The sequence below is a fragment of the Moschus berezovskii genome, chromosome 23, assembly GCF_049115385.1.
Source record: "Moschus berezovskii isolate FMDL1 chromosome 23, NW_MosBer_1.0, whole genome shotgun sequence".
In the NCBI taxonomy this organism is placed as follows: domain Eukaryota; kingdom Metazoa; phylum Chordata; class Mammalia; order Artiodactyla; family Moschidae; genus Moschus; species Moschus berezovskii.
The window spans coordinates 51,871,513-51,887,327 of NC_142482.1; the positions used below are offsets into that span (position 1 = coordinate 51,871,513).

At 47.0% G+C, this 15,815-nt stretch overlaps 1 protein-coding gene across 5 annotated transcripts in view; it reads right to left on the reverse strand.

Moving 5' to 3' along the window:
* GMPR (guanosine monophosphate reductase) overlaps window positions 1–15,815 on the reverse strand; it is a 58,260-nt gene that overhangs the window by 37,418 nt on the left and 5,027 nt on the right. For 4 of the 5 annotated variants that reach the window (XM_088831369.1, XM_055406908.2, XM_088831368.1 and 1 more), the window contains exons 2-4: window positions 12,103–12,222; window positions 8,468–8,551; window positions 3,132–3,305 (exon numbers count right to left, since the gene is read on the reverse strand). In XM_088831369.1, the coding sequence (XP_088687495.1) occupies window positions 3,132–3,305; window positions 8,468–8,551; window positions 12,103–12,222 (378 nt within the window). The remainder of the gene's footprint in view (window positions 1–3,131; window positions 3,306–8,467; window positions 8,552–12,102; window positions 12,223–15,815) is intronic. The other variant, XM_088831371.1, reaches the window with a different exon arrangement.

Consider the following 15,815-nt stretch of genomic DNA (forward strand, 5'->3'; position numbering starts at 1 on the left):
GTCCCCAGGGTAGTTTAGCTGAACCATGTTGCTCATGTGGCCACACCGACATCAGGGACCCTCAGCGATGTTAATGTTGGTACAACCAGCATCGAAGCAGAGCAGGGGGTCAAGGGCAAGGGAGGCATCTGGGAAACAGGATTAAGATTCACCCCAGGAACAGGATATGACCCCACAGCTTCCACGAAACAATGTGGGCCATCGCAATAGACCACAGAGGCAAAGAAGACCCAGAAGATATGCAGTAGAATCACCATTTATATGAGGTTCAAAAATAGGCGAATTAAGTGGTGCCCTTTAGGAATGCACTGGTAGATGGCAAAACCAGGGACACTCGAGGATGGAAAAGAGCACCAGGAAGGGTGGGGCTTTTGTCCGAGGTGGGAGGAGGGGCTGCGGAAGACAGGTACGCTGAAGGGCCCCTGCTTTTATGACCATTTATTAAACACCTGTGCTTTATGCACTTGTTTGTATGCATGTCATATTTCACAACTGAATACATCAATTATCCAAGACAAAAAATGTAGAGCCACTAGGTTGCTTCATTCAATAAGTGTAATTTCTGGTCCCTAACTACTGGAGGTGAACTGGAATGATCTGGAAAGATCTAGATCCCACTACTTCAGAGGAAACGTCAACAGCAACACAGAAGTACTCACCAGAAGGAATCAACAAAGGACTCCCCCTGCTTAAATATCTGTCCTGTTCTTCCAACCATCCCAGTCATCACTGCGCAGAGTTTGTGTTTAACACCAGATGTTTGCAGGGCTCCCAGGTCCCAGCTGAGGGGAGGGGGCTTCCGCCCTCCTGGGAGGCCAGCTTTCTCATTCCTCCGTTTCCACAGATGACTCGGGGCAGAAGAGCCAGCTGGGGCCTCAGGACTAGACACATATGCCTTGCTGGGTCATGACAGGAGCCTGAGGAAGCTGCCCAGCTCAGGACTGAGAAACAGGAAACTGGTCACGTGTATGGCCCAGTGGAAGGAGGGAGCTTCATCACTAAAGTTAACAAGGATGGGGCATGTTTACAGGTCTCCAGGGGCAGAGCCTGGACTCTGAATTCTGACCGCCCTGACCTCAAACCCCAGCTCTGCCACTCCACAAGGGGTGCCACACTCACAAGGGTGTGACCTTGTGAAAATCCCAAAGCCGAAGGGTCAGGAATAAGGATTTCTCATCTGCAATAAACTTGGGACAACAGTTCCTACTCCTTACAGAGATGTTGTAAAGAAAAAGAACAGAAGGAAGTCCTGAAACGTGGGAGTGAAAGTGTCAGTCACTTAGTCGTGTCTGACTCTTTGAGACCCCGTGGACCATAGTGTGCCAGGCTTCTCTGCCCGTGGGATTCTCCAGGCAAGAATACTAGAGTGGGTTGTCATGCCCTCCTCCAGGGGACGTTCCCAACCCAAGGATCAAACGTCAGTCTCCTGCATTGCAGGTTAATTCTCTACCTTCTGAGAAACATGAGAGGAACTCAATAAATGGTGTTTCTTTATCAAAACACAACAATGCTGGGAGCACTATTATGGGGGTGAAATGAATCTTACTGTTTCCCCCCCAACTTCAAACACGGTACAGCTGGGTTGACTTTGGGACAATACTTGATGCTTTCTTCTCACTTGATTGGAAAGCATAAAAATACTTATCTCAAAAATTTGGGGGGGCTGCCCTCGTGGCTCAGTGGTAAAGAATCCTCCTGCCAATACAGGAGACAAGGGTTCAATTCCTGGTCCAGGAAGACCCACACACTACAGAGCAACTAAGCCCGAGCGCCACAACTGCTGAGCCTGTGCGCTAGAGCCCCGGAGCTGCAACTACTGAGCCCACGTTCCCTAGAGCCCGTGCTCCCCAAGAAAAGAAACCAGCACAGTAAGAAGCTCATGCAACGCAACTGGAGAGTAGCTCCCACTGGCTGCAACTACAGAAAAGTTCAAGCAGCAACGAAGATCCAGCACACCCAAAAATCAATAAAAACATATTTTTAAAGTGTTTTGGAAATCCTTCACATGTGATTTATCTTTGTCAACAGAAATACTAATTCCTGTCTCCCAACTTCCTTAAAATGATGAAATGTGAAGATACATTAAAAATTTGTAAAAAGAAGACATAGAGAACAGACTTGTGCTTGTCAGGGTAGAAGAGAGGCTGGGGGAAGGATGGATGGTTGGGGGGTTTGGGATTAGCAGATGCAAACTATTATGTACAGAGTGGATAAACAACAAGCTCCCACTGTATAGCGCAGGGAACTATATTCAACATCTTGTGATATACCATAACAGGAAGGACTATGGAAAAAATGTATATATGCACATATGTGTAACTAAAGTACTTTACTGTACAGCAGAAATTAACACAACATTGTAAATCAACTATACAATAAAATAAATTTAAAAAAAGAAAAGAACTGGGTTCAAAAAAACTTATAAAAAGAGAGTTAGGTAAATTATCTAGTGATCAATCAATAATCACCATGTTAATTAAGACCAATAAAGATACATAATTACAATATAGATTTTAAAGAAGCCCAAATTTAACCCTAAAGCTTCTAGTTCATTTTTCTATAAATGTTTCCCAATGATAACAGATACACATTCTGACCAGTAAAGGTGTTAAAAATTAATAAAAATAACCCCCTCAAAAGGTAGGAAAGTTCTAAGATAAAGATCCTAGATAAAACAATACACCAACTGATTTGCAAATAGCTGACTATTGTGAAATGTTCATATTGTGGATTTCAACCCTCACAGCAGACTTTTCTACTAGCAAGGAGAGTGGGGCAGCGATAACAAATATGATAAAGAGAAAGCCAACTGTGTTGTGTTTATTTTTTAAAATAGACTCTGTTAAGCAGTGACATACACCTTGGTTTAAAGGTCTCAAATGGTACAAAATGATTGATGATATTCAGCAGAGACAAGGAGCCAACACCCTATGGCGTTGATCAGGATTTTATTTTTTATAGCAGAGCCAGTTTTCAGATCTTCGCAGCTGCTGCCTGTCCTTTTCCCACTGATTCTCAACTATTCTTCTAGAAAGAAGGCACCAAAAGCTCCAAAGAGAACACAGGTCTCCCAACACACCATGTATCTCTTCTCTGCTTCCCCATCTAGAGGGTCATCCCATCACACTTACCATGATGGTGTGTTCTGGAAATCTGGACCGGACCAGCTTCACAAACTCCACAAAATGCTCCGAGTACCCATTGGCCACATCCAGGCAAATAAACTTAACCTGCGGCACAGCTTCCAGGATGCTGCTCATCTTTTCCAGATCATTCTTCCCACTGCCCGAGCTCACGGCTACATGCTGCACAGAATAAACCAAAAGGCATTAAGACAGGAAAGGTCAGTGGCGTTCAGAGGTCAGACCCTGCCTCCATCCACCCTCCAGTTCTGGACACAGCACCGTGCCCCTCTGAGGGTCACCCTGATCACACACACAGCGGACCGGCTCAAGAAACCTGCAGCAGCAGAGGCAAAGGAGATTCTCACGGTCAGTTATCTAAAGTGACCGTTGTCTTTTCCAACACTAAACTGCATATAAACACTAAACTGAGCCCTGCACCTTGGCCACACAATCTCATCCGTGGCTTTTGTTTAATTTCCTCAAGCTTTCCACGTGGCCATCAAACCAGTCAATCTTAAAGGAAATCAACCTTGAATACTCATTGGAAGGACTAATGCTGAAGCTTCAATACTTTGGCCACCTGATGCGAAGAGCCAGTCTTGGAAAAGACCCTGATGCTGGGAAAGACTGAAGGCAGAAGGAGAAGGGGATGGCAGAGGATGAAATAGTTGGACAGCATCATCGATTCAATGGACATGATATCCAGGGTAAACTCTGGGAGACGGTGAGGGACAGGGAATGCTGGCGTGCTGCAGTCCATGGGGTTGCAAAGAGTCGGACACAACTTGGCAACTGAACAACAATACCACGTGGAACGCAGAACCATAGAGTGGCTGGTGCAAATTCTCCTCTTGGAGCAGAGGAGAGGCAAGGAGAACCAGGGTGGCCAGTTTGCTTGGGTTCCTCATGCCAAAGCCGTGGCCGTTACCCTGAGCGTCCCACTGAGCTGGGGGTGGGGAAGAGAGAGGGAAGGATGTCTAAAACCTCCCTGATAAAACTCCTTCCTGTTTCCATTTTTACTCCCAATACAGCATTATCACAACATGCAAATTGTGCTCTCCCGGTGCAGGAGGTCCAAGTTCAATCCCTGGTCAGGGGAACTAGATCCCACATGCTGCAACTAAGATCCAGTGCAGCCAAATAAAGGGAAGGGAAGTTGCTCAGTCATGTCCGACTCTTAGCGACCCCATGGACTGCAGCCTACCAGGCTCCTCCGTCCATGGGATTTTCCAGGCAAGAGTACTGGACTGGGTTGCCATTGCCTTCTCCAAATAACTAAATATTCAAAAAGAAAGAAAAGAAAAATGACATACAAGTCTTAATGTCTCCAATAAAAAAGATAAAATGTCCCAAAGCACAAGAATGAACGAAACTGAAAGGATCCTTCCTGTCTGTGTTGGGACGTGTTTACATCTGATGCCGCCACCTCCTCCTCCGTGATACCATCTCCCCCAACCTTCCTCAGCACCGGTGCCTCCAACCCATCCCTCTGCTGCTCTCAAACTCCACTCTGTGAGTTTTAGTAGTTTAGGCCTCATTAAAACCAGCCCATGGGACTGTGCCCAGAGTTAGCATCTCATCTTCTATGATGTATTTATTTTTATAAATTTAAAATTTGTAAATTCAATATTTTAACTCACACCGATCAACTATAAACTGCTAGTGAGTCTGGGTGAACTCTGGGAGTTGGTGATGGACAGGGAGGCCTGGCGTGCTGTGATTCATGGGGTCGCAGAGAGTCGGACACGACTGAACTGAACTGAACTGAGCAGCACATCTTACTATCCTTTGTTGCTCCCCCCAAACCACAAATCACAACAGTGTAGCTACACCCCACAGACTGAGTGTAAACCCACTGGTAATGTGGTACATACTGACTCCCACCTTCACTCCCCATGACAGTCTGACCGGAGACCCAAGTCCACAGGTTCTTTCCCTCCCACTCAGCTCTGCTATCTTTTTAATCTTTCCTATCATTTCTGTTAAAGTTTGGCAGGTGGAACTGGAGACTGGTACGTTTCTCTCAGTGCCACTGGGTTGGTCATGCGTTCCCTTTTTAATGAGCTTTAACTTCGGTGGCAGTGGGGTAGTAAGTGGAATGATGCCCTTGGTAATGAAAGCCACGGTTCTGATTCACAGTGCGCTCCTGGAAACTCACTCTCCCCAAACTTCCTCCAGAGAAGAGGGGGAGAAGATGAAACAGACATAATCCATTAGAATAAATGATGCCAAAAAGAGAAGACTCAAGTATGAGCCAGAACTATTTTATCTCTGAAACCATCTCCTCGCCAATCAAAATCCACACACGGCCATAGTACAGAAAAGAAAAACAGCCAGAAACTAGTCTAACTTCAACAGCAGTAGAATATGAAGTCATTTTCCAATCCAGATGATCTGACCATGGAGGAAATCATCTCCAGGGTAGAGATGTCTCTTCAGCATGGACGCAGGACCACCCAAAGGTGCCAGGATCAAAGACTGGCATGTTCTATCAGGGCCTTTATTAGTTTCAAACCGCCTTCATTTTTTCTCAGGAACAGCCTTACTGAGATCTAGTCACACACACTACATTTATTTAAAGTGCACAATTTAGTGGGTTTTAGGATATTCAGAGTTGTGCAACCGTCACCACAATCAATTCTAGAACATTTCATCAACCCCCAAGAGAAAACTCCACACCCTTTAGCCCTCATTCTCAACTAATCCACTTGTCTCTACAGGTTTCCCTTGTCTCAACATTTCACGTAAATAGAATCATATACAGGGCTTTTTGTGTCTGGCTTTTTCACTTAGCAAAATGGTTTTGAAACAAGAGTGAAGCGGGCAGGGCACGACCTTTAAAAGAATGACACAGACCAAGGACACAACATAAACAGTCATTGTTGTTCAGTCACTGATTGGACTTAGCACTCCACGGCGACGGTGGAGTAAATGAACGTGTGCTCATCGTCTCCTGCGAGAACACCAAAGTCACAATTAGCTGCCGAACAACCACGGATGGGAGCATGCTGGAACCCATCCACATGAACTGATTAGAACCAGACTGAGGACGAGCAGACTTCCGCTAGAACTCGAGCCTCAGTGTATGCTCACCGTAACACATCAGCAAGCAACGACACACCCACAGGCACCACGACAGTTCCAAAGCGGCCCATCAAGGATCAAAGAGTTGGCAGTGGCCCAGTTCCTGGAAATCTCCACCTGCTCATCAAAATAGTTGGAATAATCCTCCTACTCATTATCCTATGAAATTACCCAAACCATAGAAGATAGTGAAAGTGAAACATTGAAAGTGTTAAGTCACTCAGTTCAGTCGCGTCTGATTCTCTGTGACCCCATGGACTGTAGCCCGCCAGGCTCCTCTGTCCATGGAATTCTCCAGGGAAGAATACGGGAGTGGGTTGCCATGCCCCTCTCCAGGGGGTCTTCCCGACCCAGGAATCAAACTTTGGTCTCCCACACTGCAGGCAGATTCTTTACCAACTGAGACACCAGGGAAGCGCCCCATAAAAACTAACCACACCACCTTTCAAACTTCCCAGGTGATGCTAGTGGTAAAAGAAACTGCTTGCCAATGCAGGAGATATAAGAGATGCAGGTTCAATCTCTGCATCAGGAAGATCCCCTTGAGAAAGGCATGACAACACACTCCCATATTCTTCCCTGGAGAATCCCATGGACAGAGGAGCCTGTCAGGCTACAGTCCAGAGACTCGCAAAGAGTCAGACAAAACTGAGGCAACTGAGCACTTAGTACCACATTTCAAGGCCACTCTTGCCTTCTGAGATGGCCCACACTCTGTGCTATGTGTTTCTTTCAAATAAATCCGCTTCTTACCTATCTCTTTGGGCTTCCCAGGTGGCATGAGTGGTAAAGGACCTGCCTGCCAATGCGGGAGACATAAGAGATGTGGGTTTGATCCCTGGGTCGGGAAGATCCCCTGGAGGAGGACATGGCAACTCACTTCAGTATTCTTGCCTGGAAATCCCTATGGACAGAAGAGCCTGGTGGGCTACAGTCCATGGCGTCACAAAGAGTTGGACACAACTGAAGCCACTTAGCATGCCGCACAGCTATCACTTTGCCTCTCACTGAATTCTTTCTGCGATGAAACATCAACAACCTGAGCTTCACTAGGTCCTGAAATCCCCGTGTGTGAGATCAGTTGAAAGACCGTGGGTTTGCTTGGGTTTGAGTCCCAGCCACGTGGGTCCAAGTCCCAGTTTGAGGTGAACAGTTTCACCCCCAAGGTTCATTCATGCTGTAGCATGAATCAATAATTTACTGCCCTTCTTAGCTGAATATTCCACCCTATGGGTATACCGGGTTTTGTTTGTTTGTTCGTCAGCTGATGGACACTTGGGTTGTTTCCACCATTTGGCTACCATGAACAGTGCTACTGGGAACATCTGCCTGGGCTTCCCTGGTGGCTCAGATGGTAGAGAGTCCACCTGCAATGCAGGAGACATGTGAGACCTGGCTTCGATCCCCGGGTTGGGAAGATCCCCTGGAGGAGGGCATGGCAACCCACTCCAGTATTCTTGCCTGGAGAATCCCATGGACAGAGGACCCCCGTGGTCTGTAGTCCATGGGGTTGCAAAGAGTCAGACACGACAGAGTGACTAAGCATGCATAAATATCTGTGTATAAGGTTTTGTATGAACATATATTTTTATATCTGTTGGGTCTATTCTAGGAATAGAATTGTTAGGTGATATGGTAACTCCTATGTTGAACCTTCTGAGAAATTGCCAAACTGCTTTCCAAAGCACTGGCACCATGTTACATTCCCACCAGCCATGTCAGAGGGTTCCGATTTCTGCACATCTACACCAATACTTTGTATTATCTGCGTTTTTGGTTAACGTCATCCTGGAGAGCATACTGTTTATTCTGCTCCATCATATTCTGCTCCAATTATAACTACTTATTATAATTAGATGTTTTTTCTAGATAAAAGGCATGTTCGGAATGGACTCAATCCCTGGCAGGACTGACCTTGCTGGGAACTCTGCAAGTTCTCATGACAAAACACTTCACTTTTCAAGGGAAAAAAACATGCTCCTTACAGGTAAGTTATCATATTTTTTAAAGAGTACAGAACAGGTTTCCTTGGCAAATTCCTAGCAACGACCAAGGACTGGGGATTCACTGTTGCCTTCCCTGTACGTCTGTTGTTATTGTTCAGTTGCTAAGTCGACTACACTGTACCAGGCTTCCCTGTCTTTCACTCTCCTGGAAGTCTGTGTGTCTATCTGCTGCCAACTCAAATCCTTTTCACTACCCTGACGATTTCCTTTCCTGGGCAACAAAGGTCATTTATAACCAGGGTAGAGTCTTACCTGCAGGCATTCTGGGTGATTAGCTGCAAAGAGCTTCCAGTCATCCAGGGTATAATGCTTATGAATCGCTGTAAACATGGAGTGCTAGAAAACAAAACGGAAAGGCACCATTAGGACAAGAAGTCAAGGGAGCCCTGCCCCGCCTTCCTCCATATGGCGAGGTTAAACCACCAACACAAAACCATCCAGTGTTCCAGCCATTCACGCTTCACTTGCTTTGAATATGCTCTGAGGAGCCCCAAACAGAGGAAGGTGTAACCAGGGAAATCACAGGACCGTGTTTTCCATTCTAATCTCATCAGCCAACACAGCATTCAAGATTTAGGAGGCAATGCCAAGAGGCAGGGGTGGGAGAGGATGAGGGAGGATTCTGAGAGCCCTGGTCCAGCCCACACGTGACCGGCCAAGAGCAGCACAGAGGGCTGGTCTCCTGCTAGTCAGCAGCACAGCCCGAAGGCAAAGTGATGCTTCTTCTTCTTGTTCAGTGGCTACGTCATGTCTGACTCTTTGCAGCCCCATGGATTGCATCATGCCAGGCGTTCCTGTCCTTCACTCTCTCCCAAAGTTCGCTCAAACTCATGTCCATTGAGTTGGTGATGCCATCCAACCATCTCATCCTCCTCTGTTGCCCCCTTCTGCCCTCAATCTTTCCCAGCATCAGGGTCTCTTCCAGTGAGTCAGCTCTTTACATCAGGTAGACAAAGTATTGGAGCTTAGTGATGCTTAGTCAACCCAAAAGAACCTCAGCTTCTACCTGAAAGCTTCTCTTTTATTCACGACCTAAACATGTCCTGCTAAAAACTAAACCCATCAGGCAGCTAGTATTCTTGAGGGAAGGAAGTACATAAATCCTAATTCTAAAACTGACCATCAACCCAGCAAGGGTTTACTGAACATCTATTTTGCGCAAGAACTTCACATACGTTATTTCATGTACTTTTCAGAATAACTTTGTACAACAAACAGCAGTAACTTCGTGGGCAAAGACGGGACTTAAGAAACTTACATTTAAGAATTTTAACAAATGCTTGGCCAAACAGGAGGCAGAGGACAGAATCAAACTCAAATCTGAATGCAGAACCCAGGTTCCTCCTCCTCCTGTATAGGGGCCTCTCTCCTAACTTCTCTCAGTCTATCTCCCCAATTAAAAAATTCTCTGACTTTACTGATGCAAGGAACTAACTCAGCATTCTAGAAATGGAAAATTCATAGGACCCACACATGATTAGCTATTTCAATGAACACTGTCTCATTTACAGAAAGTCTTTCCTGTGCACATGGGAAGAGCCTAGCAAGTTCTCTGTTTCTCATGAAACAGGAATCTGATATGTGAATTAATCAGGGCTATTAATCGCTCCCGGATTCCATGCACTTTTACACAAATACATAATTCATGAAGAGCAATGGCTGATCAGAGCAGAGTGACAGAAAGATAGGGAGAAAAAAACCCCACAAATTCCTTTTCCAATTAATTTGTTAGCCTCTGGCCCAAAGCTCAGTGGGGGCTGAGGGTGGACAGACGATCCTGGACTCAGACCTCAGGCAGACCACCCCCTACACTATTTGGTGAGTTCATAATTTGTTTGAAAATCTTCCTTCTAATCACTGGCTAATAATGAATCCCAGCACCTCCTGAGGTTAGACGTGCTGCCCACAGCAAGAAGCTCTTTCAGCTAATTGGATTTATCTTTTCACTTAGCAGGCATTGTCTGTGGAAATAGATGCACAGACTCTGAGCATCAGAAGCACACATTTCACATCGATGATGAGTTAAGATGCACTGAACCTTGAATCCAAATGCAGACACAGATGCATGAGATAAAGGTTCTGCCCACAGTAACTCTGCCCTTATTTTCCCAAGCCCAGGATACTAGTCCCTTCACAGGCAGAGAGACAGCAGCCGGGTGCAGGGACCTTGAGCTTCTATCAAGGTCTGTTATCTGCCCGTGTAAGCTGGGAGGCAGATCCCTCACGCTGAGCCAGCCTGGGTCTGCATCTCGGCTCTCTGTCGATTTGCCTAAATGCCTCGGGTCAAGTGACCTCTCCTCTCTGTCCCTGTCTTGGTTTCCTCCTCTGAATGAGGGAACCGCCTGGTGGAGTTGTGACCACCTCATCCTCATTCCGTCCAGTGCTTGGCACCTAAGTTTTCTACACTGTGATATAATAAATGCTGCAGAGCAAAGTGATTCTGTCTTTTTAAAGGTGCTGTCACTCTTCTACTTAATACGACACTTATCCAACATTATAATATGGCATGATGTCCAGCTTCGTTTTGTATCTCTAATTTCCAAAACTATCACAGGCATTTTCAAGGAAGAAATGGATGCGGGTCTGAAACTGAGCAGGGTCCTGTGAGGTTCCTGGGCACAGCTTTTCAGGGTCCCCCATTGCTTTGATTTTAGGAAACAGCCTTCACTCAGCCTCCATGACCTTCCGAGTTCCAATGGGCATATTCAAACAGTTACTGATTAGGCAATGGAGGGGAGACCAGGGAGCAACAAACAGTGAAGAGCAGCCTGGGAGCAAGGTCCTGTTTCCCCATCAAAGGATACACATGACTATATCTTTGAGCTATTTTGCAGATACTGAAACACCTTCTAGGTGGGAGAAGTTAATGATTAAGGATCGTATGCTGCCCACACTCCTGGTGGCTCAGATGGTAAAGAATCTGCCTGCCAGTGCAGAAGACATGGATCCCTGGGTCAGGAAGACCCCTAGAGAAGGGAATGGCAACCCACTCCAGTATTCTTGCCTTGAGAACTTCATGGACAGAGGAGCCTGGTGGGCTACCATCCAGGGACCACAAAACAGTCAGACACAAGTGAGTGACTAACCCTACTTCTCATGCTGCCCACAAGCCTGTAGACCACAGACAGTTGAACCTGAAGTTGAAAACACTGACTCCTACTTACCTCACCACCAACCCATCAGAAGAATGTTTGAGAGCTGATCACACCCTCTTTAAACAATTACTACAAAACTTGTCACTATCTGCCCCAAGTGCAGACATACAGTTTTGAAGACAGTAGTCCATCGTGTCCCCTTTTGCCTGGCAAAGCAATGAGTGTGTTAGTCCCTCAGTCATGTCTGACTCCTTTGTGACCCCGTGGACTATAGGCTTCTCTGTCCATGGAATTCTCCAGGCAAAAATACTGGAGTGGGTTGCCATTTCCTTCTCCAGGGGATCTTCCTGACCCAGGAATTGAACCCAAGTCTCCTGCATTGCAGGTAGATTCAATGCCAAAGCAATAAAGCTATCCTTTTCTACTTCACCCAAAACTCCCCATCAAGGGATACACACGACAATATCTTTGAGCTATTTTGCAGATACTGAAACACCCTCCAGGTGGGAGAAGTTAATGATTAAGGATGGGCTCTGAGATTTGACTGGCACCAATGTACAGAGAAGCTGAGCTCTGGGCCTCAGATCTAGACCATCTCATTGAATACGAAGTCCAGACTCCACCCACATTCTGATGGAGGAGAGAAAAAGAAGAGCTTCCAGCAACAATCAGACTCAGAACCAATTAGTTTGGCCACAGTGAATGACCTGAAATGTCTCACTTTTCTCCTCTCCCCTGTGTATGACAACCTGCCCAGTGTGAGCACCAGAGAGAAAAAGCCCACCGTCCTACCTGTGACATCACCACTGCCATCTCAAATGTCCCCACGGTGTCCATGTTGGCCACAATGATGGGAATCCCCGAATAGGTCTGCTTCGAGTTCCGAAATGTGAAGGTTCGCTCAAGGTCCACCTATTGCAAGAGGGAAAAGAAGTCCTCCAGCATAAGTGATCTGCCTCCCAACTTACACTGGCAGATAACAGTACTGATATAAGCTCAAGGTCCCTGGAGCCAGCTGCTGTCTCTCTGCCTGTAAAGGGACTAGTATCCTGGGCTTGGGAAAATGATTGGGGCAGAATTTCTAGAGTTTGGAGCGAATGAAAGCACAAAGGAAGTGTATGTCCCTGGGTCCTCTTAGGGGTTGGGCCAGGGGTTCCAAACACAAGTGAGTCCCTGAGGAAATGGAATCACGGGTTGTTATCCAGGTGCAAAAACTGAACCCAGCTCCTTACGATCCTCAGGAAACCAGGACAAGGCACCGCATGTTCTGCCATCAAGCCCAGCCTCCAAACTGGAAGCTCTCTTCTTCAACAGCCTCTCCCATCCCCGGCCATCTTTTGTCCCCAGCCTGCTTCATGCCAGCCCCAAACACCCACACACACGTCACCGTTCTCCACTTCTGGAGGGACGGTTCCCCTTCTGGGGAAATCCACTCCAGTCTTCCCTGCCATTCGAGGCCCTCCCTTTAATTCCCACCTTCGGAGAGAACCAGGCACTTCACCTTCACCCTGCAGTCAGCTGCAACCCCCATTAATCCCTTTGCCCTTCAACCTTCTCCACTGTTTCATGACTGCCAGCATCTTTCAAAGATAGCCATGTCTGCGCACATAACCACTGGTTTCTGATTTGCAAACACAGCTCCAATTCTACCCTAATTCCACCTTCAGGGTATTTATGACTAACTCAAGCAATCAGGAATCCAGAACGCGAGTTAACCCAGGAAGGCGGGCTCAGCAAAAGCAGTGAGTAGGGCCAAGTGTTCGCCAAGAGCTAGCAGAATTGAAATCATGGCCTCAACCTGGGCCAGATCCCCAGCTGCCATACAAAGGCAGCCATGTATGCGCCCAGATGTGGTGCTCATCCTACGCCTGCTCTGCTCTTATCTAAGGACCCCCTCCCCAACACACACCACCACAGGATCCACTTCCCAGGCTGGTTTCTGGCTGGGTTTGGTCAAAGGGGTCACTGACGGGACAAAGGAGAAGACGGGCCTGGGTCCAAGCAGAATAGTTCTGCAGACCCCCTCGGCCATGGCCTGCCAGGTCATGGTTCTAGCTCACAGAGTGATCCCAGGCCTTGGGACCCTCCCCTTTGGAAGTGGTTTCTCTGCAGCCAATCTCTAGGGTCCCTCGTATCCCCTCTGGCATCTCTGCTGAGCCATGCTGCCTTGTATTAAACTTCCTGTTTTAAATATCCAGTCCTGTTTCCTTAGTTGGACCCTGCGGGACACGGCCCCTTGTGCAAGGGGGTGCTTCCCCAAGGAGAACTGGCAGCACAAACCCAGGTGTGAATCTTAAGCTGCCGCAAGAATCTGGACCTACATTAATCCCGGCTTACTAAGGACCATGGCAATAATCATTTCGTACCAGTGTTTATCTAGAGCCTTTTATTTTTCATTGGAATTAACTTTCTCTTTTTTAAATTTATTTTTTAATAAAAATGGCTTTACACTGTTGTGTTGGCTTCTGCCATACAACATGAATCAGTCATAATTATATCTTCCCTCCACTCATCCATCCCGTCCTTCTAGGTCATCACAGAGCACCAGGCTCAGATCCGTGTTATACAGCAATTTCCCACCAGCTGTTTTACACATGACAATGTATACAAGGCTTCCCTGATAGCTCAGTTGGTAAAGAATCCGCCTGCAGTGCAGAGACTCTGGTTCGATTCCTGGGTTGGGAAAATCCGCCGGAGAAGGGACAGGCTACCCACTCCAGTATTCTTGGGGCTTCCCTTGTGGCCCAGCTGGTAGAGAATCTGCCTGCAATGCAGGAGACCTGGGTTCAATCCCTGGGCTGGGAAGAGGAGAAGGAAATGGCAACCTGCTCCAGTATTCTTGCCTGGAGAATCCCATGGGCAGAGGAGCCTAGCGGGCTACAATTTAAGGGGTCGCAAGAGTTGGACACGACTTAGCGACTAAACCACCATCACCACCAGCAGTGCACACACGTCAATGCTACGTTCTCAGTTCGTCCCACCCTCTCCTTCCGCCACTGTGTCCACAAGTCCCCTCTCTACACCTGGGTCTCCATTCCTATCCTGCAAACAGGTTCCTCAGTACCTGAGTCAGCTGTAGTGAGGTGGATAAACCTAGAGCCTGTTACTCAGTGAAGTGAGTCAGAAAGAGAAAAACAAATACCGCCGAGTAACGCGTATACACGGAATCTAGAAAAAAACGGGACCGATGAACCTGTTTGTAGGAAGTAACTCTCGCTTTGTCATCAGCATGTCAAGACACCAGGGGACACCTAGGCCTTTTGGCACCTCCTGTTCCTCCGCACACAGAAGGCTTCCTTAGCAAATGAGGTCATCAACATGGTGACATCGGCCTTAAACAGCATCAGCAAGGGGAGAAGAGATGCTGTGACGGCGGGGGCACTGGTGGGAGGCAGCGCAGCCCTTTCTCCCACTTCCTTTATTACCATACTTGGTTCTACTTCAGTGAAGCAAGTTCGATCTGCATCCTGAAAGATAACTGATGGGAACCATTAATGGCACCCTCCTGGGCTGCTAATGGCCCTCTAACATTTTGGCTTCGCAGGCTCATGACAATCAGGATTTCTTGGTCTCAAATTACTAATACTCCTTCCAAGAAGCATGGAAAGAGTGGCTACACTCTGCACCTGGCTAAACTCACAATGGTATTTTTTTTTTTCTTGGCATTCCAAAAACCTATAGGCAGTAGGCAAAAAACTGTTCTCTGTGGAAGAGGTCAGTCTTCACAATGAACTCTTCCCCTCATGTCTAGTCTCTTCCACATGGCAGAGTCTATGCAATCCTTAATTCTAGGAATAAAATATCTGCTCCGACCTTATGTACACGGACAGAAAGACACACACACAAACACACACCCAAAAACAGACCAGTTGTTTACTGAGAGAAATATTTTAAATATCCTTGCCACCAGAAACTAAACTTGGCATTTAATCTGCCACAGCTGGTCAAGGCACCAAATATAGCACCTCCAAACTCCCTCTCCGCTAAGCCTGATTTGAAAGGGCACATAAAGTAATAAGCCACCCCTCCTCCACCTCAAAAATACACGTTTCTATTACTCTTTCTTCTCTGGTGGCTCAGATAGTAAAGAATCGGCCTGCAAGGCTGGAGACCCAGGTTCAATCCCTGGGTCAGGAACATCCTCTGGAGAAGGGAAGGGCAACCCACTCCAGTATTCTTGCCTGGAGAAGCCCATGGACAGAGGAGCCTGGTGGGCTCCAGTCCATGCAGTCGCAAAGAGTCAGACACAACTGTGCAAACACACTTTCACTTTTATCACAGTCAGTCCTACAGCCCATTGTTTGAGGGCCCCAAAGGACAACCAGAAGCCCATCTACCACGTTTCTAAATATCTCAACATCATGAGCAACGTATAAGAAGCTGCTGCACAAATTTTGCTCCATCCTCCTTCCTGGACAACAGTTTCATTAAGGGCCTGGAAAGCACTAGAACATGGCGTCATGGGAGCCGGTCCTGGCCATCTCTTCTCACACATGGCCTTTTGT